The 25,405-nt window shown below is 34.8% G+C and overlaps 2 protein-coding genes and 1 long non-coding RNA gene across 3 annotated transcripts; all 3 read right to left on the reverse strand.

The window, feature by feature from the left end:
• Window positions 1-1,007: 1,007 nt before the first annotated feature.
• Window positions 1,008-5,855, reverse strand: LOC125201490 (E3 ubiquitin-protein ligase RHF2A-like). Its single transcript, XM_089065667.1, has 9 exons — window positions 5,637-5,855; window positions 5,132-5,278; window positions 4,980-5,026; window positions 4,162-4,224; window positions 3,938-4,046; window positions 3,510-3,850; window positions 3,331-3,441; window positions 2,866-3,215; window positions 1,008-1,267 (listed from the first exon to the last, which is right to left on the reverse strand). The coding sequence occupies exons 1-8, from the start codon at window positions 5,640-5,642 to the stop codon at window positions 2,915-2,917; spliced, it is 1,125 nt and encodes a 374-aa protein (XP_088921793.1). The 5' UTR covers window positions 5,643-5,855; the 3' UTR covers window positions 1,008-1,267; window positions 2,866-2,914.
• Window positions 5,856-8,344: 2,489 nt separating this feature from the next.
• LOC125187346 (uncharacterized) lies at window positions 8,345-9,600 on the reverse strand. The gene is made up of 3 exons (XR_007170597.2): window positions 9,394-9,600; window positions 9,111-9,261; window positions 8,345-8,944 (listed from the first exon to the last, which is right to left on the reverse strand). It is a non-coding gene; the product is annotated as an uncharacterized LOC125187346 (long non-coding RNA).
• Window positions 9,601-20,995: 11,395 nt separating this feature from the next.
• LOC148932289 (uncharacterized) lies at window positions 20,996-22,264 on the reverse strand. The gene is made up of 2 exons (XM_089065057.1): window positions 21,671-22,264; window positions 20,996-21,514 (listed from the first exon to the last, which is right to left on the reverse strand). The coding sequence occupies exons 1-2, from the start codon at window positions 22,262-22,264 to the stop codon at window positions 20,996-20,998; spliced, it is 1,113 nt and encodes a 370-aa protein (XP_088921183.1).
• Between the last annotated feature and the right edge of the window lie 3,141 nt (window positions 22,265-25,405).

A 25,405-nucleotide genomic window follows, 5' to 3' on the forward strand; every position in this document is an offset into this window, starting at 1 on the left:
TTAGTGGGATGTGAGTCCTACTTTTAAAGTATTGGTTTTATAATAAAATGTGAGTAGGAATGAGTTAGTGGAATATGAGGTCCACTACAAAAAATGGTAAAATTGAAATGAGTAAAATTATGTGGATGGACTAAAATGGAATATTGGGTAAAATTATGTGGGACGGAGGGAGTAATACCTTCACAACTTTCATATATAGTGCTAGATATTCATCTAAACCCTAAAGAATACTAAAACTCAAGAAAATTGAAGAAAAAGTTAAATTACCTTCGATTGAAGGTAAATTACGTAATTCGATGTATTTTATCCCAAAAACAACAAAAATTCACAAAACTCTATAATTCGAGGCAGACAAATTATGTACGAAAAGCTTAACCTAAAAGTCATCATAGATATTTATGTCTGTGATTTTTAACCACTAATTCACTTGACAGTCAATGCTAATAAGGCCCAACACAATTTATTGTTTCCACCAACAAAAGTAGCCCCACTCGGTACGGAAGGAATTACATTAGCCCAAGCCCATAAGAACATGATAATCTATAATATGCATATGTCATGAACAAATATTTATTCTTTTATTTAATTCAGTCATTATACTATTGGAGCTGCTACTGGGACCTGCTCTGTTTCCACTTCTTTTAATCAAATATCTCCCACCGACAAAAGTTGGGTACGCAGGGAAAAAAAATCAAGAAATTGTAATCCATAAAAATATGTGTCATGTAAATATTAGTATAACAAATTATTTTGTCGGATGCTATTACTACAGAAATGGAGTTGGTCAAATTTTGGGAGTTGGGAGTGAAAAAGTTGACTAGCTCATTAAATAGGAGTATTTAAATTAATGTACTAGCAGCATCCAAGTGCTAGGAGTATGCATTGTATTGACTATTGACCTAATCAAATTGGAAATGATATGATGATGGAAATTAATTAGCAGTAAATGTATAATCTATAATTGATATTTATGACCCAAGAACACTTTTACTTGAAAAAAAGACAGGTTTAGTGAAAGTGTTGCAAGTTCAATGCATTAATTCAAATGGAGAATCAAGAAAGCATCCACTACACTATCTCTGCCCAAATCCAACTCTGAAAGTTACACTGCAAGATTCATGTTTGCTATTACAAGCAGATACAGATATTATGGTAAGCCAAATTTAAGAAGCTGCCTTCCGTTTTCTGTTTGGGATCAAACAACGATTATACCGAAACTCTAGCCTTCACTATCTCATCCTCACCATGTCATATTTGGATCATATACCTGAAATAGATTGCAAAATAAGGATCAACCACCTCTAATACCAAAACTTTCTTAAACAGGAAAGACTAAACAAAGCACCAAGGTTATATGAACGAAACCGGGCATAAACATGCCAGATTATAAATACAGACATGTCTCTTAATAAGATGAGCAACAACTAAACTTTACCAGTTATCATAAACTTAAATCCATGTTCTTTTTTTTTTTGAGTAGCTCAATCCATAGCAGGAAGCTTAGGAAGCAATGTCAGTACATCCACATACTCTTTTCGAGTAAATTTAAAGGTAGAGCATGTATATATCTAATATTGAATGTGACTTGCACTTAAAGCAAAAGGAACATTGTACAGTAACAGAAGCAAAACCACAAATCATATTCTAAAATCACTGAGTCAGTGAGTCTTAATGAAATCAGTGCCTATGGAGAGAAAACTTCATCTAAACTTTGTAAGACATCTGATGGTAGAATTTATAACTCCTGCAAGGTTAACTAACAGGGGATAAGTAACAAGTATCTATAACTTGGGTAACATTCTCTTACCAAGTGTAAGGAGATCGTTATCTAATGTCCAGGGAAAATGATACACTAGACAATATGATCGATGTTTTGGGTAATATAATTATTAATTACAAAAATACTCCTAGATGCTTGGGAATTTCAAGGAGACCACTGCTCAGTGGCTGCATTCCTGCTCCTCTTGCTGATCCATAAATATTGCAACATCTACAATGCTAAGAATCTAGGCAACATTCGTATTCAATAGAAAATAGTAAAGATACATTTCACATTCTACCAAAATCAACACTTTAATTGACAGAACTGACTACCAAAGTACCAAGTGGGTGTGAGACATTTGTGGATCTAGATATCATGCAAAAGAGCAAATAAAAGGTGAAAAGCAGTTTAACTACAGACAAAATGGAGATCAACAAGAGAAAGCCATTTAAATCTACTGAAAATCATTGGTTCAGTTTCATGGTGTCAGATGAGCTTTATTACCCTAACAGTTCTAAAAAGTAGGCCATTTAGATCACTAAATGTTACCAGATCAGTTTCATGGTGTCAGAGGAACTTTATCACCCTAACAGTTCTGAAAAGTAGGCATATGCAAAATCTTCACTTTCAGGTATAATGGATGGTTCTTCTCAACTTGTGAGTATTTATAATGATGGTACACAATGTTTGTAAAAAATGCACATTGTTTGATCCTTGTACGATGAGAACACGTCTCAGATATATGCTAATATAAATAATTTTTCTCAAATGCTGCCATGCATTTTCCCAAGCATCAACAATCTTTCATTAAAGGGAGGGAAATAAGAAAGATCCACATTTCACCTTGTAAAAGAGTTTTGAGGTCACAAAATATCTACATTAATTTACAAGATTAATTAAGCACATCGAAAAACAATAAATAAGTGAACTACGAATACACACAAGATATAGCAGTTAAACTAAGCCAATTATAACATAATGCACTAAAGTAGATCGTGAAATGATGTATAAATGTGCCTTTGTGTCAGGGTCAACCATAAACGAGAAAACAGCAAAAAATATCTAAAGATCAAGGTTACTTATCAGGAAACTCGATAACTCACCTTCAAAGATGAAATGCTGAGGATGGACACCCCTAGCAATATTATAAACTTAACTTGATAGTGAACTTGCAGCAACAGAAGCAGAGTCCTTTCCATTCAATGATGTATCACTGGGAGTATCCCTACTAATGTTGCTTGATCCAGTGGCCGAAGAACTTTCTGCGCCATTTGTTGCTGGCACATGACTATTGTTATCTCTACTTTCAAGACGATCCATCATGCGGGACACAGTGGCAATTCCAGCATTCACCTCCTTCCTGACTTCAGAACCAATATCTGCCATGGAAGAGCTACGAGAAAACAGCTTCTCCTTCCATTCCTTTGTACTCTTTGAAATGGATTCCTTGTATCTAAAAAATAATTGAACTGATAACACTCAGAACTCAAAAGGCTTAAACCTCAAACTAGGTTGACATAGAAGAACAAGAAGAAAACATAGTTATTAAAATTAAAGCAAACTCATACTTCATTGACATAGAACTGAATCGGGATTTCCAGGAATCTGAAATGGACTGTAACTCAGATGGGCCGGCTCTTTCTTGATTTGGCAAGGACGATGATTGGCTTGCATAGTTTCTAAAAAAGTGGACTTATACACAGTCAGTCAAAGGTTAATAGTTAATGCAAAAAAAAATTCAAATTACCTATTATCATTTGATGATCCTCGGCCAGAAGTTGGCCCCACTACAGGTCTGGATGATGAAGCTGAATTTTGATTGCTTCCCATGTTATTTGCAGATGTGACTGGAACTGATCGGTTAGTTTCAGCTGCTGCAATTGGCTCAGTTTCTTCTCCACCAGAAGCAGTGGAAGATCCAGGAGGAGCACCTGAGAATACAACAAATTGCGGACGGGCATGAGCAGATGAACGGCTTCTTGAGCCCTCCCTCCGAGCTATTCGGTGAGTTCTCCCCATCGCAGCAGCAGCTGCCAAATGTTGGATAATCCGCTCCTGAAGTTCAGCGTCATTAATTCCAGCTGGTAACTGCATTTGGTCAGAAGAGTCATGAAACACCAACACAACATTAAGTCACAGGGGCATTGGATTGAAAAGTTCAAAGTTAAAACAGACATGCTGCAATTCAAAATCTCCGAGAGTAGGATGACGAAATATTGTTGCATTCCTTGACGGAGTGAGCCTGAAACTTCTTTCGCGTTCTACAGCCTCGAGTAATTCTTGACTGCCATAATATAAAAAGATATATCAACCCTATTCAAGAACCCTATTCAAGAAACAACTGAACTGAACATGAAGACTGAATTCAAACCAATAGAAGCTAAACATCAGAGACATACTTTGCAGGATCCTTCAGGCTAATACTTTGCCAGCACATAGGACAATTGGAGCTTCTTTGGCACCTGGCCCACACATTGAAGAATAAGCATATTAGTCTTCCTCAAACACCACCGAGTCACTTTTTCATGAAGTATCTTGGCCTCACATGCCAAGTTTTAGATTATAAAATATATAGACAACAAACGCGTTCAAACATCACACAAATTATATCCATATAATTGCAATTACATAATAGTATTTCCAACTGTTGTAAAATGTTTGTTGAGCATGAATCAAACTAAAATGAAAAGATAAAGATCCAAACTTTAATAGAAGGGAAACAACTGTTTGCCTGGAGAATCTATCCAAACCATCTTCTACCCTCTATAATTGGTTTTTATTCGACCTATAGAGGCTGTAAGGAAAGTGCCAAAACTAACATAAAAACAAATTGGTACCACCACCACCAAACCAAAGTAAGGGCCAGAGGATCGCTACTCAATAAGTGTTACTTTCATGAGTAATGGCAAGTAGTGGACTTAGCCTACATATAGTTGGTCCATGATCCATAGTTAAGGTACACCTACACTCTTCTTCAGGACCCCCACTAGAAAAATTCTATGTATTCATTTCACACTTTACGATATGAACTACATCCCAAGTTTCTAGGAAAGTATACCTTTGATTATTTTCTACATGTAAGAATGATAGTACAATTTTTTTCACACACAAATGACCTCAAGGGGAGCACGAAAGCCTGAAAACTGAGACGAAGTTGAGTGGCAACATATGATATCAGCAATACCAAGTCCCCAAATTCAAACAGAGAGATACATACCATTCAAGAATGCACTGAAGGTGGAACTCGTGCTTGCAACTTGTCACCTACATAAGATTATGAAATAGATTCAGTAATTGCATACGACATAAGTTAATATTCATCAGCAATGGAACGGATATGCAAATGGGATTACTACATTCACAATTTACCGTCATAGGATCGCTATCACCAAATCCCTCGAGGCATATGCTACAAGCATCATCACAAGACTCCTGGATCCCTCCCTCCACAAAAGCCGCAGCTGATATCATGTGTGTCTCTGCCTTCTTCGCCTCATCCATCTCCGGAACTTTACCCTAAAACCACAAACAAAACAAGATACTCCTACTTAAGAGCAAGGTATGTCACATTACTAACACACACACCGCTTGATTTAGGTAAATAGATAACACGCCGAGGCGACAAAACTGAAACTTCATAACTAAAAATACACGCAGAAATTGTTGAGCATATTCTCCATAACTGTTCAACAAACTAATCTATTAAAAAATCAGGAAACAGTGCCGAAATGATCAATTATGAAACATATCATAAATCATGACCAAGTAGCTGGAATTCTTCAACAAGCACCATAATTTGATGATCGAACATAATACATACACTATCAAATCAGACAAATATAAAAATTCAATCTTCCCAAAATTAATCCTTTACCTCCATAACAGAGAGAAATTGTCCAGAACCAAAGAAAATAGAGAGAATCAACAGACGGGGGTCAAAAATAGGAGACCAATCCCATCAAATTCTGTAAAAGTGGAAGCAGATTTCCCTCCAAATATGAAAGTTAACGCAGAGGTCACATTCACGGAAACCTCACGCAATTTCAAGAGAGAGAAACGGAGAGGTGTGAAAAGCAGGAATTGGATATGGAGGTCACGCAATCCTATATTTATTAAATTAATTGGGAAAAATATTTAATTAAATGTTATGTGTGATTGGTGGGTTTGGATTTGGTGGTGCAAATCTACTACTTTATCGGCAAATTCAATAATTCTATGGTTTAGTCTAAACGATTGATTATTTCTACCTTAGAATAATTCAGATTTCACACCGAATTAAATGTTCCTTTTTTGACAATCTCAACTCCATTTGCCACCATCATATGCTTTCCCCTCTCACTCACTCTCACCATCATTTTGTATAAATCATGATTATGCATCTATAATTTGATTCTGAAATCACAAATATAATTAATATATTTACGAATATATTAGTAAAATTATGATAAATTATAGATATATACATTGATGCTTATTATACGTATATACTAGTAGTATTCACTCTCGCTTCACTTGATGGTGTATTATTTCCACCATGTTTAATAAAAATAATATATTTTCTTTTATTTCTCAATTCTCCACGTCATCCCAACCCATCTCATTTCCATCAATGTTTAGATCATTAAAGAATTTTAGAAAGAAGAATGTATGAAACTGTAATAATATGGAGTAAAAATTTAAAGTAACTCAAGTTTGAAGAAAATTAAGTACTGTATATTTTTCCTGCTAAATCACCCATTAATAATTCAGATATTAATTCCTAAAATTATAAACTTTAGTTAAAATTTGATATTTTCCATGAACTTTTTAAAATTGATCTTGAATATCACAAACTTTATATTTTGTTTGATATTTCCCAAACTGACACATATAAGATATTTTTATCAAAATTTTATTTTACGTGATCAACCGTGATACATTTTATGATATTTTGAATCACTATTTAAAATCACAACAAGTAGAATAAAAAGTCACATAAAAAATCAAATTGATTTAACTGTGCCAAATATGATAAAAAAAAAGTCTCGTAAGTTAGCCAAATATTGTGATAGATATGCCGTGGGATCAAACAAGTGCAAAATTTGTAATTTTCTTAGACTAATTTTAATCTTCGTGGAAAAATACCAAATTTCGTCCAAAATTTATAATTTTAGAGACCAATATCCTTAAGAATGTGTTAAAAAGATCATTATACTATGATGTAGGAAAACAAGAAACAAGACCCATCTTATTTAATTTATTTAATCAATCACAATCATGTTTGGCTCAAAAAAATATACTCCCTCCGTCCCATTGAAGATGACCAACTTTCCTTTTTAGTTTGTCCCAACTAAAATGATTAATTATTTAAAATGGAAACACTTTTATTTCTACTTTATTCTTTCTCTCTTAATTTACTCTCGCCCCTCAATACACAAAATAAATTTGCATAAAATTTTATGTCGCCCAATAATTAGGTCATCTTCTTTGGGATGGAGGGACAAGGGATTACTAAAGTGATTGTCTTGTTTTCATTTACTTTTCTTCTTAAATTCTCATCCATGTCATCATTGTTTTTCTTAAATTAACATTCCAAACGTCATGCCGACTAAGGTATTGGTTTTTTGTCGTAACATATACTCGTATTCGTATAGTAGTACTTGTTTTGAAAGAATAACTTTTACCTTTAACAAACAATAACAACTTTAATTCTGGAAAAAAAACGATCGGTTGCCGAAAGGAGACCTAATTAAGATTAATTTGTATTTACAAAAGCATGCCTTCTTTAATTTAATACTACTAATCAATAGGAATTTCTTTAGCAATGGATGACTCCTTTTTGTCTTGTTTTGGGTATACTTTATCCTATAAAAAATATGCTAAAGCAAAGTTGCTTGTCAGTAAATTTACATTGTGAAAAAGCACATCAAATGGGATCTACTTAGATTTGTTGAATATATGTACTAACAAATAACTAATCCTAACCATTAGATAAGGATGTGGATGACTGGAATTGATTTTTGAATTGTAGCAAGAACCGATATAATAATCCATGCAGATGGGTATCGTTAGACACAAAATTTTATTCTCTCTCCTAAATCCTGTAAAGCCAATATTCGGATAACACAAAATTTATATTGAAAATTGATTTATAAATATTAATTAATTTAAAATAAATTTCATACTAATCATTTTGCAACATTTCAAAAAAAAAAAAATGAAATTTTAACTTAAATATTTATAAATTTAAGAAAAAAATATTTTTTACAAAATATTGTACAATTAATTTGAATCAAACTCGAAATTGTGTCACAATTTAACATAAATTTTCTATATCACTTCTTTCTTATTACTACATATAATACAATAAATAACAAAACTAATTTTTAATTAAATTCAATTAAATTTAAAAATTTAAGAATATTATGCACATGTACAATTTATTTACATATCATTTCTCTTTTTTTAATTATTTTGAAAAAAACGTAATAAATAGTTAAAATGAATATATAATAAAATAAAAATGAGAATATGTAGTAATAAGTCTCTTCTAACCGTTATTACGAGAAAAAAACAACCACCTTACACATACACAATAGCACAGATCCAATAACAAAAAGATATTGGAATAAAGGGAATGATGTCATACATATCTAACTTATCAAAAGGGGATACTACTGAGAGTCATGACAACGATAAATTCTACGTGTGTCCATGGATGGAAATTTTAGCAAATGTCCCCCGTTCATTTGGATGATGGGCGTCTTGTTGGACCGAGTGGCTCAACTCTTAAAGATATGCTAAAAAGGGAGGGGTTTGATCCTGTGAAGGTATCCCCTTTGTGGAGTAAAGAAGGTCACTCCAGGTTCACAATAATAGAGTTTAATCCTCAGTGGCTCGGACTAGCTAGCTGATGCCTTCAAGTTCGAGAAAGGCTTATGAGGGTCGACATCAAGGAAAGAGAAACTACTTGCGGGATGGAAAGAATATAGAGAAGCTATATGGTTGGATGGCTCGAAAGGATGATCACGACACAAACAATATTGTTGGTAGCTATCTAAGGAAAAAGGGTGATCTGAAGACCATATGTTCAAATTGCCCAAGTTATTACTCCATTACACAATAAAGAGCAGCCCCTTTTTCTTCTGCCAAGAGTAACATCTTTTCATCTGCTCTCTTTAATTTCAAGGTTGCTATTGCATTCTACATTAAAAAAAATGAAGTATTATAATTTTTTTTGCAGTAAATAGTCACATCTAGAAAATCTTGATAATTCAATATACTTAACCATGATCAGAGCCATTGATATAAATGTAGCTATGGTGAGTCGTGTTATCCAATTAATTTGACATGGAGGATGGTCCATTACCTGATTTTTCTCACGGTAGAGCCATGAATTCTCATTTTCTCCCAACTCTGGCTCCCTCTCCTCCAGCTTCTTCCTCTGAAGTTCCAATTGCATGGTGAGTGGGGAACCTTTTTTAGATGACCACAGGCAATTTCATGCACTTTTCTTCTTTCTAATAGATGTTGCAAAAGTAAGATTTACACACTAAAAAATGGAGTATGATATTCCAGAGAGCAAAAAAAGATAAGAACAGAGAGAAATATATTGATAGAGAACCATAATCAACACCATAAAATGAATATACCTTCATTGAAAGCTTGGGTCATATTGTCCCTTTCTGTAAATCTAGTCTGTTTTCCAATTGGCTTACTAGTTTGCTATTCTTTATCTTCTCCTCGGTTCCACATTTATCTTCAGATCACCTTTTTCCTTAGATAGCTACCAACAATATTGTTTGTGTCGTGATCATCCTTTCAGCCATCCAACCATATAGCTTCTCCATATTCCTTCCATCCCGCAAGTAGTCCCTCTTTCCTCGTGGTTGAATGTAGCACCCCACTTTTTCGAACCCTAATTTTCGAGACATAAAATTTTGCATTAAATGCTTTTAATGCTATGAAGTATGTAGATTAAATGATGAGTGATTTATTGCATGATTCTTTGTGACCTAATTGCGATTTGGAGTTGAGTTTGAGTTGAATAGTCAAACTTGTTGATTATATGACGTGACTATTGAATAGTCAATATTGTGGAAAATATGACGTGGCCGTTGAAAGGTCAATGTGTTGTGATTATGAGGTGGAATTAAAAATGGTGGATTTTGTGACGTAATTATGTGAATATTTGATGCGGGGTGAAATAATATTGTGGTGAATTATTCCTAAGGGATGAGTGAGATTAAGCAGGAGCACCATTATTTTTTGGAATTTTCGACCACTCCTATTTATTGGAAAGGAATTTTATTTTTCTTGGATTTAATTATTTGCTTGGGATATTTATCCAAATTAAATCCAAAGTCCGATTATTCGTTATTTCCTCTATGAAATTTCCGACCCCTATGCCTACACATGGAGATTTTCGAAAATCTCCTATGTAGGGAGAAGGAATTATTTTATTATATTATTTGTTCCCTTATTTATTCTCTTCCATGAAGAAATATAAATATTCTAGCATATCTTACCATATCTAAGGAGATTTTGCCATATCCTATTTTAATTAGGAAATTAATTAAATTCCTTGTGGGAGAGGAATAAAAATCGCCACTTTTCCCATTTAACTGGGGAGATTATTATTTTTATTCTACTCCGTAATATTTTATTCTACTTCGTGAAATATCCAAATTAAATCATATGCTAATAAATAGCATGAAAATTCGAAACCCCCTTATTTCTTACTAGAATTAACGCCACTATCCACCATATCTTTCCAAATCTTTATTTATTTAATTGTGGGATTATATTCTTGAACTCTATAAATAAGAGAGAAAACCCTAACCCTAGAAGCAAATCACGCCTACTCTCTCTCTCCCTCACGCCGTTTTCCACTCTCCCACACTCTCTCAATTTTCTTCAACTTTTCTCCAATATTTCTTCATCTTTTGAGAAGAATTGAAGTTGAAACTCAAGAATTTTTGAAGAATCAAGGCTACTACTTTGTTCTACCGTCGTTCTATCGAGAAAAGGTGTTTTAGCATTAATCTTTTCTCATCTAACCGATTAATCGGTGTTCTTGAACCCTCATGCATATAGATTGAGGGAAAAAGGGAAACAATTGATGAATATGGGTTGATGTGCGTGTGTGTGTGCGTTGGTATGTGTGTGTGCGTGTGTGTTCGTGTGTGTGCGTGTGGATGTGTTGAGGAACACCCATGCGTGACATGTTTTGATGATGGATCTGGAGTTGTGGTGCGAATAGAAAGTGATATGATAATCATACCTTGATTTTTGAGTGATAATATAAAATGAATCGATGGGAAAAAGGGAAACGTTAGGAACATGCATGATTTTGAGTAGATGATTGAGACTTACTTGTGATACACATAAATTAAAGGTGATAACTCGCGCTCTCGGTGTGATAGCAAGAGGAAGAACATACTTGTGATCTAAGGAATCGAGGTGGGCTTTATTCACTAAACTCTTTTATTACCAAAATATTGATTACGGTGTTATAAGGGTGGATTAAAATGTTATGTCATGCATGTGATTGTTTTGATTATGTTGTGTGCCTGATGCCTAGTTTATGAGTCCGCTCCATTAGGCTATAGGGCTATATAAACGAATTCGGGTCTGAGTAGGGCCGCAAACCCTATCAGGCTAGTGTACACAGTTGGGATCGGGAGCCGTCCTTGCTAGTCGGCCGGTCTCTTGGGCGAATAGTGTGGCCACACTTTCGTCGCACTATGGAATTGTTGGTTGTTGAGAAAATGGGATGAATTGTTTGACTGGCCAGTCTATGAAATTATTTTGTGATACTCGATGATATTCTTTTATAAATGCAAACTCGAATTCACTATGGTAAGGATGACATATCTTCTAAAAATGTTTTAGCATGAGTTCACTGAGTATGTTTAAAATACTCAGCACTGCATGTGTTTTCCCTATGTGCAGGTTGAGCAGCGACGGGCGGTTGGCGGTGTTGAGCAAATAAATTGAATGATAATATGATCGTCTTGAAACATTGAGTGGGGTTGTGTCTTCATACATGACTTCACTTTTCTCTTGGTTGCTTCCGTTAAACATGAAACTTAGTATCGTTTGTTTTTGAACTTATTCATTTTGGTTTAGAATATTGAGACATAATGCGTTTTTGGAATTATATTAAGCCCTTGTCTTTTGAGCATAATTTACGATATCTATTCATTTATTATTCTTGATTAAGCCGTTGACTTATTGCTCTGATAGTTCATTAAATACCTTGGTCAAAACCCTTTAAATGAAACCCTGCCCATGTTCTTATTGCTTTTAAGTCCGCCTAGGTAGCGATTGCCGTATTTATTATACTCTAAAATGTCGGGCTGTTACATCGACCCTCATAAGCCTTCTCGAACTTGAAGGCATCAGCTAGTCCGAGCCACTGAGGATTAAACTCTATTATTGCAAACCTGGAGTGACCTTCTTTACTCCACAAAGGGGATACCTTCACGGGATCAAACCCCTCCCTTTTAGCATATCCTCAAGAGTTGAGCCACTGGGTCCAACAAGACGCCCATCATCCCAATGAACGGAGACATTAGCTAAAATTCCCATCTATGGACACACATAGGATTCATCGTTGTCACAACTCTTAGTAGTTAGACATCCTCAACAATAGTGAATACCTGCAGTAGATTTGATGAACAACGAAATGACACAGGTAACAGTTTAGATGAAAACTCGAAATGATAACATTGATATTTTCTGATTTCATTATATTCAGGTCAATAAACCGTAGGTAGAAGCTTCGTTGAAATGATAGCACCATAGAGAGGCTATAGTTCAAAACAGAAACACAGAAATTCGACTATAAAAGTTCTACCCACCAATTTCCATCATTATCATCTTCCTTCGTAGGACTACAAGAGGAAAAACAGAAACAACAATAACGTAGCAGGGGGAGAAAACAAACTACAATTTCTATTCACAGACTTAATTCAGAGGTCATAGCATCGTTTCTAGACACAGAAGCACCGGAATTCGAAGAGGCTACCTGATTCATTAAACCTTGAAGGCTGCCAGTCGAGAGGAGAAACGTACCGAAGGCTCTTGAGCAAGAGAAAATATGTACTGCTACCAAGACTAAAAGACAATTTTACGAATTCCGAATGCGTATATAAAGCTGGCCTTTTTTTATTTTTAATTATTTAAAACGTTTACTTTTTAATTTTAAATAATGAATACATATTCTTAGTTTCTATATTCTATAAAGAAAAAAAAGAGGGAAATAATGAAAAGAAAGGAATTAGCGTTAAATGAAAACTTGTAAGCAAATTTGTCAGTTGAATTGTGAAATCTGGGAAATGACGCCGTTCTGCTGACTCGAAACGCAGTGTTGTATGCATACTTTGCTTAGGAACGTTTTCACGCAATGAATCTTACAAAAAAATAGACAATTGGTAAACTAAGAAATAGATTTGGAAATAAGAAAGAGAGAGGAAAAAATATTTTTATTTTTAATAATAATTTTTAAAAAATATTTTTATTTGAATTAGTAATATTTGAGTATATTTTAAAAGCAAAATCAATTTTTGTACCAAGAAAATATTTGATATACGTATTTTAAATGAACAACTATTTATAGAAAAAACAACTAGTAATAACATGTTTTTCAGACCGGATCACCTAAAATATTTACTAATACATCTCCTACTACACTAATAGTAACATAATTTTAAAAATTTGATGTTTTAAAGATTATATAACTACATGATTATATCAATCTATACATATATAAAAGGTGAGTCGTTTTGGCCTTATTTTGAATTTTTATGAGTTCTGGGGTAAATTTGAGTATTTATAACTATTATGTAATTAATCAATTAAGAGCATAAATGATGAATGTGTCGCTTAAATTTTTTAAGTTAAACACTTAAACGAAATTAAAGTCCCTTGACGAACATTATTATAAAATAAAATAAAACTATTCTCTACGTAATAATGACATACGTTTCTTAACAAGAAATATTTAAATTGGAACAGTCAACTATCTTATTTGCATTTAATGTACATAATAAAGTTTAGTAAATTTTTTAAAATTTATTTTACAATCTTAACCCTTATTTTAATTTTATTATAAATAGATGGGACAAGTGAAAAGTTTATGAATAAGGTCTTAATTTTTTAGTGGACTATAAATATATGACATATGGTAACTATAAATCTACTTAGTCATTATGTTATTTTTTATTTTCTAGATCTGTCACTAAATTTTTTTAACTTTATTTCTTGATTTCATCTTCCAATGAAACTTTGTTCTACGATCTTCTATAAGTGTTACTCCCTCCGTCCGCGATTAGGAGTCCCGGTCACTTTTGCGCACCTATTTTATAAAAATAATAAAAAATAGTTAAAGTGATGAAATAGTAAAGTAAAAAATAGAATAATGTTGAGAAGACTCTTGTCAACATTATTCTCTCTCTTACTTTACCATTTCTCCACTTTAACTATTTTTTATTATTTTTATAAAACGGGTGCGCAAAAGTGACCGGGACTCCTAATCGCGGACGGAGGGAGTATTTGATAGGTTTGAGTAACTATCATTGTTTATGTAATTGCAGGAATTATATACACTAAGTGCATATATAAAAGGCGAGTTTTGGCCTTATTTTGAATTTTTATGAGTTTTGGGGTAAATTTGAATATTTATAACTATTATGTATTTAATTAATTAAGAGCATAAATGATGAATCTGTCGGTTAAAGTTTTTAAGTTAAAAATTAAACGAAATTAAAGTCTCTTGAGGAACATTATTATAAAATAAAATTAAACCATCCTCTGTGTAATAATGACATACGTTTCTTAACTGGAAATATTTAAATTGGAACAATCAACTCTCTTATTTGCATTTAATGTACATAATAAAGTTTAGTAAATTTTTTAAAATTTATTTTACAATCTTAATCCTTATTTTAATTTTAGTATAAATAAATGGGACAAGTGAAAAGTTTATGAATAAGGTCTTAATTTTTTAGTGGACTATAAATATATGGCATACGGTAACTATAAATCCGCTTAGTCATTATGTTATTTTTTATTTTCTAGATTTGTCACTAAATTTTTTTAACTTTATTTCTTGGTTTCATCTTCCAATGAAACTTTATTCTACGATCTTTTATAAGTGATATTTGATAGGTTTGAGTAACTATCATTGTTTATGTAATTGTAGGAATTATATACACTATGTGCATATATAAAAGACGAGTTTTGACCTTATTTTGAATTTTTATGAGTTTTGGGGTAAATTTGAATATTTATAACTATTATGTATTTAATTAATTAAGAGCATAAATGATGAATCTGTCGGTTAAAGTTTTTAAGTTAAAAATTAAACGAAATTAAAGTCTCTTGAGGAACATTAATTAAACCATTCTCTGTGTAATAATGACATACGTTTCTTAACTGGAAATATTTAAATTGGAACAATCAACTCTCTTATTTGTATTTAATGTACTTAATAACGTTTAGTAATTTTTTTAAAATTAATGTTACAATCTTAACAAATTTTAGTATAAATAAATGGGACAAGTGAAAAGTTTATTAATAAGGTCTTAATTTTTTAGTGGAATATAAATACATGACAAATGATACCTATAAATCTGCTCAGTCATTACGTTATTTTTAATTTTGTAGATTTGTCACTAAATGTTTGAACTTTGTTCCTTGGTCATCTTCCAATGAAACTTTGTTCTACGATTTTCTATAAGTATTATTATTTGATAGATTTGAGTAACTATCATTGTTTATGTAATTGCAGGAATTATATGTTGGGGTTTGGTGTCCATTGCATAGCGGAAGACTTATACAAAACAAATAAATCAGATACGGATCTATTTGACCGATTATGCGATTAATCAATTCACATGTTAAACAGATAATTGCATGCTAGAACGCAAATAATTCATGCTTAGAAAATATAAATCCTAAACATGATTTCTACGGTTTAGAGTTACCGATTTGATTCTCCAAAGAATCTTCGATTGCTTGCCCCTTCTTTACGTGATGATCTTCAATACTAGACCACGGATCTGATGACTGGTTCCCGAACTGTATCTCGATATCAGGGTGGATTGATCTTATCAAAATACTAGGACTCGAATAAAGAAGACAGAAAATTCCTCACGGAGGAGGAGCTGAAAATCTCACGGAGGAGAATAATAGAAAATATCGTTCCCTCTCTGATTTTGGGACTGGCGTGATTTTCTAGAAAAATTACTTCTTTATTCTCCTATTTATATTAAGTTCATATTGGGCATAGTCAGAGATCTATGTAAGGTTTTGGATATGAGCTCCTCCAATTAGCTTTTTACTAATTAAATTGAACCCCAATTTAATGTAAACTTTTAATTGGAATATTACGAGCAGCCACTGCAGAAGTAATATTGCACTCCCCATCCAAATCCGAAATTATAAGTAATTCGGATTTCCGTTATTTATATTATTTATTTCTCGCGCTTAAGATATAAATGTCCATTAATTAATTGAAGTATGCTATGGACTTAATTAATTAACATCTTATTAATTCTAAGAGTGGACTCAACAAGAAACACTTATTTATTATTTATGGAATAATTAAATTCCAACTGGCCAGTTTTCCGAATAATAAAACCTTGTTCGAGCTCCTCTTGAGGACATTATCTGTAACACCCCGACTTTTTGTTCCTTTTAAGTGTGTTTTGATAGAACGTCGATTGTGTAGCCGGAAATTTTTGCCTTCAGTTCTTTTTGATGTTTGATGGGATGGGATGGAGTTTTTATTATTGAAATTGGGCTAGGATCTTTTTTTTTTGAGTGAACTAAAAAAACACCCCTATGTATTGTCATTCGAACGTTGGAGGTATCCATGTTTCAAAAAATGCATCAGACACCTCTATGTATGCATATAATATCATTTGGAGTCCTTTTTCACTTTTTACGGCCGGTCATGCCCTTCTCACTCTCATTTTTTTCCAAAATGCCACCTAGAGCATTTCAGTCTTTTCAAATAGAGTAAGTTACAAATTTGGGACCTATGTATAGGGGTTCGAACGCTAGACACCCCTAAGTTTCAAAAATATCGTCACACACCTTTATGTATGAACTTAATATCATTTGAAAGACCTTTTCACTACTCACATAATTTTAAGCTATTTTTCCACTCAAATTTAACCAAAATGTCAGTAGAAGGATTTTTTAATCTTTAGAATGAACCATTCTCTTTTCCACTCTGCCACTTCTGCCTATTGTCTATTTGAACTTCACTCTCAATGAAAAGGACCGTTCACTTCTTCTCTTCTCTCTCGATGGAGGGCTTAAGCCCCTTTCGAGAACTTTTTTTTTTCTATTTGAAAATTATTAAAAACTCTTCTTCAGCCTTCACCAAGTTAATATTATTGGAGAGTAAATAATCAAAATTGGAATGGTAGAATGGGCTGAACTGCACTTTTGTATCAAAATTGCAGAAGTAAAAAATGGATGTCCTCGTTGGAGAGGATAAAGAAGAATAAAATTTTTAAAAAATAATAATATAATATTATTATATTAGCTTTCGTGTTAAACATGTAGACATGAAGATAAATTATTTCCTTGAAAATTGTAAAGTGTTAAATTTTATATCGTTTCAACTTTCAAGTATCAATAGTATTAAAATTTCATTTGAGGTACCTCTATAAGAATATTAAAATATCATCAATGGTATCCTTGTTTTAGAAAGACCAGAATGCCCTTAGTGGCATTTTGGTTAAATTCAAGTGGAAAAAGGATTTAAAAGTCCATGAACAGTGAACAAATCCTTCAAATAATATTAAGTCCATACATAGAGATGTGTAACGATATTTTTAAAACATAGGGATATCTAGCGTTCGAACCTCCGTACATAGGTACTAAATTTGTAGTTCACTTTTTTTTTTTTAATTTTATCAAGCCCAATTCTTTTTCATTCTTTCAAAAGCCCAATTATTTTCTTCTTGAGAGAACCCACGAGCCCATATCATTTTTCAACCAAGTCGGTCTTTTTGTCAACACAAAACTGTTACCAAAAATCTCTCCAACACCCTGTAAAATCTCAACAATTATAGATTAACCGTTTTTATACATGTTTGTCTTCCTCAACCCCACGATCTTTCTGGACATAATTTAAATAGCAAGAAAAGTCGAGAGCAGAGAGGGATAAAAGAAAGTAGGCGGCGAGTTCTTTCTGAAATTGAGAGCAAATTGAGAGAGAGGTCGATAGACAATGAGCGGTGGTGGCGTTCCTCGACCTAACAGCGATGAAAAAGGAGACACTGACTCAACTTATTTTTAACACAAGTATACCCGCAAGTGTACGGGGCTAATGTAGCAAATAGTAAGCAAAGAGTATCGTATCCACAGAGACAATGAGTGTCAACCTAATTACCACGAACCAACCTCAACTACTATCTAGATGAATCGGAATTTTGGTTTTTCTAAATCTATTTAAAAGCAAGGTAAAAACAATTAAAAACAACTAGAGAACTAAAAGCAAATAAGAAAACGGATGTAGATCAAGGATGAGAAGGTATAATCCTACGGGATCGATAACAACTATCCTATGCTCAACTAACTTCCTAACCATGCCAACAAAGGGTCTCAAGGGTTATTAAGCTATCACTAAGGTAAAACTATATCTTTTCTCAAAGCATATAATTTGTAGATTGCTACCTAGAACCGAAGTGTCCTTCCTAGAACTAAGATAACAACTCCTAAAAGCTCCTAAGATACTTAGCTTCATTCAAAGGCTCAAATCTGTCGATTATATTGGCAAAGACGTCAACTTCTCTTCTTTCAAATTAAACTACTCACTTCCCAGGTATTGTAGGAAAATCCACATGCATTTATAAGGTGATCAATCAAATAAATGTATAAGCACAAGAGAAGTCAAAATAACCACATAAGCCAAGGCATAGGAAAAGGAAATCAATTAAACATAAGAATCATTGTATCTCCCCCATAGAACTCTACGAAGGGTTTAGCTACTCATGTTCAACACAAAAGTCAAAGAAATATTCAAAGAAATATTCAAAAACATTGTTTGAACAGAAATAAAACTAAAAGTAGAAACTCCTAGAATTGGATTGGGCGGATTGGAGGTCTTGTCTTCAATCTTGCGATGAATACTCGTCCTCTGCTCGTTCTTCTCTTCTTCCTAGGTGAAAAAGTAGTATTTTTGGGGTAGGAGGCGTGTAAGTTGTGTTTGGAGGCGTTTCCTAGGCATATATATACCTAGGGTTGACTTTGGGCCCGAAATAAGCTGTCCGACGAAGCTGGCGGGTCGCCAGGCTGGGTGTGCGTCGAAGCTGGCAAGTCGCCAGCTGCTTACGGCGTTTTTTTCGTGTTTTGCTGGCGGGTCGCCAGGTTCGTTTGCATGCGAACCTGGCGGGTCGCCAGCTATGTCACTGCTCTGCGCAGTCTTGGTAAAACGGCCATAACTTCTTCTACCGAACTCCGATTGAGACGTTTAAGATATCCACGCGAAGCTCTTTCGAAGACGAAGAGAATGGTATGAATTACATGCGAATAGGACTTCAAAATCTCCAGAAAAGATGTCTCGAACATTGAGTAGCTGCATATCCACATATTTTGTACATTTTTCTACACATTCATCACAAAATGGTCAAAATACCAACATAATAGAGAAGTAGCTATAACCATATCTCAAAGTTCACAATATTTGATCAAAACTAAGTAAAACTACCCTCTAAAACCATGTAAAATCCAAGTGAATCAACTCCCCCAAACTTAAACAATTGCTAGTCCTCGAGCAATGAAGAAAAAGAACTAGAAGAAACTTGGATTCAAAAGAGTTTTAGACATCATCATCGTCTCAAAGAATACGGAATAAAGGAGCATATCACAATACAAATTCCATCAAGTTAAGCCGTCGAATGCACTTTTACTACTAACTCGTATATCACCTTGGATTCATGCTCCACTCGGGATGTATATATGTGTGTATATTCACCTCACTCAAAGTGTATAAGATATCAAGTAACACTCAAATCAATAAAAAATGCATGGTTTACCATAGGCTTGCTCAGTGTCTAACCTCTCCTCTACTTCGTGTGACAATATATCTAGAGTCCGAAAGGTCTTTTGTTTAGGTTATAGTGTAGGATCTTTGGTAAGGTAGGGTAATATTTGGCTAAAGTGACTAAATTCCCAATAAGATGTGAAATTCTAAGACATTACACAATCCACTTTCAACTTCGACCATTCACCAAAACACTTCTCAACAATAACTAGACTTTGTTTAATTTCTTCCCAACTTCCAAAAGACCTCAAATTATTCTCTATATACTATATTTTTTCTTTTTTATTTCTTTTTTTTTTCTTCCTTTCTTTCTTTCATTCTTTATTTCTTTCTCTCTTTCTTTTTTTTTCTAAGTACAACCAACTTTCAACTTGATAAGCTAAACACGACCAATTTCTTTCAACAACTAAACTCTCCAAACTCTTCTTTTCATAGCTCAACAATTCTAGAGTCTAGGATTCCCAACCCCTTTGATTAGCTTAACAAAAGAAAAGGCAATAGGCTCAAACTTGGCTATCAAGGGTATTATTATATAGCAAGGTTAGTGTTTAGGTAAAAATAAGGCTAACAACAATGGCCTAACATCTTCGCCTATCTCTAAGGTCACTATGTAGACTCAAGAAGACAAGGAGCAAGTTCTAGAAACACATACACATTTGATGATAAATCACACATGAAAGAATTAAAAGCTCAAGTCTCACTGGGAAAATAGCACGAATCAAGGCAAACAAGCAATTCGTTACTTATGCTCCTATTACTCACTCTCAAGTCAATGGTCAAGTGATAGCTCAAAGTGGAAGGTTCTTTTATCATAGACGACTAGTCTTCACCAAAATTACTACCAAATTTTTCAATTCAATTTCAAAATCCAACCAATTAAAGTAAGCATTCAAAGAGTTCTAACAAAATAATTCTATCCTAAAACAAAATAAAGCAACAAAAGCAATAAGATACGTACCTCGTTAGTGTCCCTATCCACCATATCATCCCCCCAAACTTATTCAAAGCTAAGCAAAGAATAAGTTTGAAAAGTTGGTGGAGAAGGGAGACATACATGGTAAGCAAGCAACAAAAAAACACACCAAAAACAAAATGAAACGATAAAATTAAGAGTTACCTACTAGGGGTTACCTCCCCTACAGTGCCTTTGGTTATCGTCGTTGGCTCGACGTCCTCCATGAGCTGCATCATGTCACGCCATAAATGGTGGTGTTGAATTTTCTATCAATCTTGGAAGCATATGATCTAGCCAATCTTTTCTTCCACCAAGTAGTGTTCAAAGCTCCATCACAAATTTTGGTTTTCACTTTGGGTGAATTTGCAACTTTTGTTTTCTTCTCCTTCTCTTTAGAATTTGGTGCAGTCTCTTCTTTAGAAAGTGATCCACCACATGAACCAAACATCCACCGTGGCAATGAAAAATCCCCCAATGCGGACTCAATTGCTTGTGTCTTTTGGACCTCTACAACATGCACAGCTTTGCACTCCATCTTCAAAACAAGTTCCTCATCTTCACGACTCTTCATAGCATTATAGATAGACAAAATGTGTCGTTTGTTGCCCATATGGAGAGTGAGCTCTCCCTTTGCTATATCTATCAATGCTTTTCCCGTTGCTAGGAATGAGCACCCTAGGATAAGCGGCACATTCATGTCTTCCTCCATATCCAATACTACAAAATCAACGGGAAATATGAAGTCGTGTGCCTTCACCAGAACATCCTCAACAATTCATTTAGGATAGGTGACTGATCTATCTGCCATATGTAGTGTGATTGTAGTCGGCTTGAGAGTGCCGATCTTCATCTTTCTGAAAAATGATAATGACATCAAATTTATGCTCGCCCCCAGATCACACAGTGCCTTTGTCTGTCTGTCATTTCCAATGACGCATGAGATATTGAAACTCCCAGGATCTTTAAGCTTGGCAGGTAGCTTCTTTTGAATTATCGCACTATAGTTTTCAGATATGTTCACCGTCTCATAATCAATCCACTTCTTCTTCTTGGAGAGCACATCTTTTAGGAACTTTGCATACGTAGGCATCTCTTGCAGAGCTTCCACTAATGGTATATTAATGTGCACCTTCCTAAAAATATCGAGAAATTTGGAGAATTGCTCATCCAACTTCTTCTTCTTCACCGCAAATGGGAAGGGCACTCTAACTGTCGTAGGAATAGAGGGAGGGTGCAGCTTTTCTGGCATTGCGTCTTTCTTGGTCTGAATGTCCACCTTATTCTTTCCCTTGGAATTCTCTTCTGCTCTAACATCTTCCTCTGGAGTACTCTTCTTTTCCTCTATAGGCATGGAAGGTCCTTCATAGCTTTTACCACCTCTCAAGTGTATGGCCTTGCAGTCTTTGGGATTGTTTATGGTCTGTGCTGGAAATTGTCCTGGCTGATGTTGGACACCTACAGCTTGAGAAATTTGACTAATCTGAGTATCAATGCTCTTCATATGCACATTCAAGCTTTGCACGTCGTTTTCAACCTTCCCAACCTTTGACAAGTGCTCTCCATGTACTTGTCAGTTTTCTCCATGTACTTGGTAGTCTGATTCATGAATGTTGCCAAGATATCTTCAGTAGTAGGCTTTTTCTGCTGTTCTACCAACCCATTAGACACTGTGAATCCTGGCGGTGGTTGCAGAACATTGTTTGGATTCTCATAGGAGAGATTGAGATGCACCTTGTTACCATAGTGGTTATAGTTACCACCCCCTTGGTTGGGGCGATAGTTGTTGAAGTTCATGTTATTCCCTCCTTGGTGCACATAGTTTACACCTTCAACTCCTCCTTAGATCTCTGGCCCTGACTGTCTCATCTCCATAATTTCCAATTGTGTGGTCAAGAGATCAAGCTGCTTTGACATTCTATCATCTTCTGTAGCAGCGGACACCCTGTATGACATGTTTCTTTCATTATTCCATCCTTCATCACTGGAAGCTACTCTCTCAATCAATTGAAAGAGTGCTCCTCGTGCGCTCAAATTCAGTTCACGCATTGCATCTGGAGTACACCCCCTATAAAAAGTTATGACTTGGTGTCCCGGACTTAGACCATGTTTGGGGCATCTTTTCAGCAGTGTCTTGAATCTAGCCCATGCTTCTCGGATTGTCTCATGAGGCTTCATCTGAACTGAATTATCTCTGCTTGCCTCTTTAGAACTTCATTGGGTGGGAAATACTTCTCCAAAAATAAGTCTACCATGACATCCCACGTTTTAACAGATCCTGACCCCATGCTGTCGTACCAGTCTCTAGCATCATCTCTCAAGGAAAATGGGAATAGCCTTAGTCTGATTTTTTCATCTCTCACCCCATTAAGCTTCACCGTGTTACTGATCTGAATAAACTTAGTAAGATGCTTGTTGGGATCTTCATTGGCCTTCCCAGCAAAAGCATTAGCCTCAGCCATATTTAGCAATCCTGGCTTGAGCTCAAAATGATTGGCATCAATCCCATGGTTTCCAATTGGTGGGTCCTCTACCTCTCTGTAAGCGCACATGTTTTGCACTGGCACTGTGGCTTGTTGTTCCTCTTTTTCTTTCAGCTGTTTCACCACATCTGCAAGTTGTAATTGGAGTTGTTGGACTACCGGATCTGGATGTGGTACATTGTTCTCTTCGTTGTCCGCCATTGTTACTGCAACAGGAGCAGGCGGTTCTCCCTTAAGAGGCGAAAGTGATCGCCTTTAGTTGAGCCTTCTCTGAGCATTTCTCCTTCGGTTGGATGCTTCGATCTCAGGATCAAATAACTCTAATGGTTGCCCCTTAGAGCGAGTGAGCATACAACCTGAAAAGAAAAACACAAAAGTGAGAAGAACTCAAAAAGAAAAAAAGAAAAATAAAGCAAGTAAAATCTAGATTAGTAATCTTAATTTTAATCACGATATTAGGCTATAGTAACACAAAATTGTCCCCGACAACGGTGCCAAAAACTTGACTCAACTTATTTTTAACACAAGTATACCCGCAAGTGTACGGGGCTAATGTAGCAAATAGTAAGCAAAGAGTATCGTATCCACAGAGACAATGAGTGTCAACCTAATTACCACGAACCAACCTCCACTACTATCTAGATGAATCGGAATTTTGGTTTTTCTAAATCTATTTAAAAGCAAGGTAAAAACAATTAAAAACAACTAGAGAACTAAAAGCAAATAAGAAAACGGATGTAGATCAAGGATGAGAAGGTAGAATCCTACGGGATCGATAACAACTATCCTATGCTCAACTAACTTTCTAACCATGCCAACAAAGGGTCTCAAGGGTTATTAAGCTATCACTAAGGTAAAACTATATCTTTTCTCAAAGCATATAATTTGTAGATTGCTACCTAGAACCGAAGTGTCATTCCTAGAACTAAGATAACAACTCCTAAAAGCTCCTAAGATACTTAGCTTCATTCAAAGGCTCAAATCTGTCGATTATATTGGCAAAGACGTCAACTTCTCTTCTTTCAAATTAAACTACTCACTTCCCAGGTATTGTAGGAAAATCCACATGCATTTATAAGGTGATCAATCAAATAAATGTATAAGCACAAGAGAAGTCAAAATAACCACATAAGCCAAGGCATAGGAAAAGGAAATCAATTAAACATAAGAATCATTGTATCTCCCCCATAGAACTCTACGAAGGGTTTAGCTACTCATGTTCAACACAAAAGTCAAAGAAATATTCAAAGAAATATTCAAAAACATTGTTTGAACAGAAATAAAACTAAAAGTAGAAACTCCTAGAATTGGATTGGGCGGATTGGAGGTCTTGTCTTCAATCTTGCGATGAATACTCGTCCTCTGCTCGTTCTTCTCTTCTTCCTAGGTGAAAAAGTAGTATTTTTGGGGTAGGAGGCGTGTAAGTTGTGTTTGGAGGCGTTTCCTAGGCATATATATACCTAGGGTTGACTTTGGGCCCGAAATAAGCTGTCCGACGAAGCTGGCGGGTCGCCAGGCTGGGTGTGCGTCGAAGCTGGCAAGTCGCCAGCTGCTTACGGCGTTTTTTTCGTGTTTTGCTGGCGGGTCGCCAGGTTCGTTTGCATGCGAACCTGGCGGGTCGCCAGCTATGTCACTGCTCTGCGCAGTCTTGGTAAAACGGCCATAACTTCTTCTACCGAACTCCGATTGAGACGTTTAAGATATTCACGCGAAGCTCTTTCGAAGACGAAGAGAATGGTATGAATTACATGCGAATAGGACTTCAAAATCTCCAGAAAAGATGTCTCGAACATTGAGTAGCTGCATATCCACATATTTTGTACATTTTTCTACACATTCATCACAAAATGGTCAAAATACCAACATAATAGAGAAGTAGCTATAACCATATCTCAAAGTTCACAATATTTGATCAAAACTAAGTAAAACTACCCTCTAAAACCATGTAAAATCCAAGTGAATCAACTCCCCCAAACTTAAACAATTGCTAGTCCTCGAGCAATGAAGAAAAAGAACTAGAAGAAACTTGGATTCAAAAGAGTTTTAGACATCATCATCGTCTCAAAGAATACGGAATAAAGGAGCATATCACAATACAAATTCCATCAAGTTAAGCCGTCGAATGCACTTTTACTACTAACTCGTATATCACCTTGGATTCA

This window comes from Salvia hispanica, chromosome 2, assembly GCF_029641045.1.
Source record: "Salvia hispanica isolate PSC_SH4W2 chromosome 2, Shi_PSC_v1, whole genome shotgun sequence".
NCBI classification, from domain to species: Eukaryota; Viridiplantae; Streptophyta; class Magnoliopsida; order Lamiales; family Lamiaceae; genus Salvia; species Salvia hispanica.

Excerpts from the sequence above, each read along its gene's own strand:
- LOC125201490 (XM_089065667.1), bottom strand. Across the intron at positions 5,027-5,131 it reads GTGATAGCGATCCTATGACG|GTGACAAGTTGCAAGCACGA; the intron begins GTAAATTGTGAA and ends AATCTTATGTAG. Across the intron at positions 3,216-3,330 it reads TTCAGTTCTATGTCAATGAA|ATACAAGGAATCCATTTCAA; the intron begins GTATGAGTTTGC and ends ATTATTTTTTAG.
- LOC148932289 (XM_089065057.1), bottom strand. The coding sequence starts at position 22,264 with ATGAAGAGCATTGATACTCAGATTAGTCAAATTTCTCAAGCTGTAGGT. Across the intron at positions 21,515-21,670 it reads GAAATGACAGACAGACAAAG|GCACACGACTTCATATTTCC; the intron begins GCACTGTGTGAT and ends GTTCTGGTGAAG.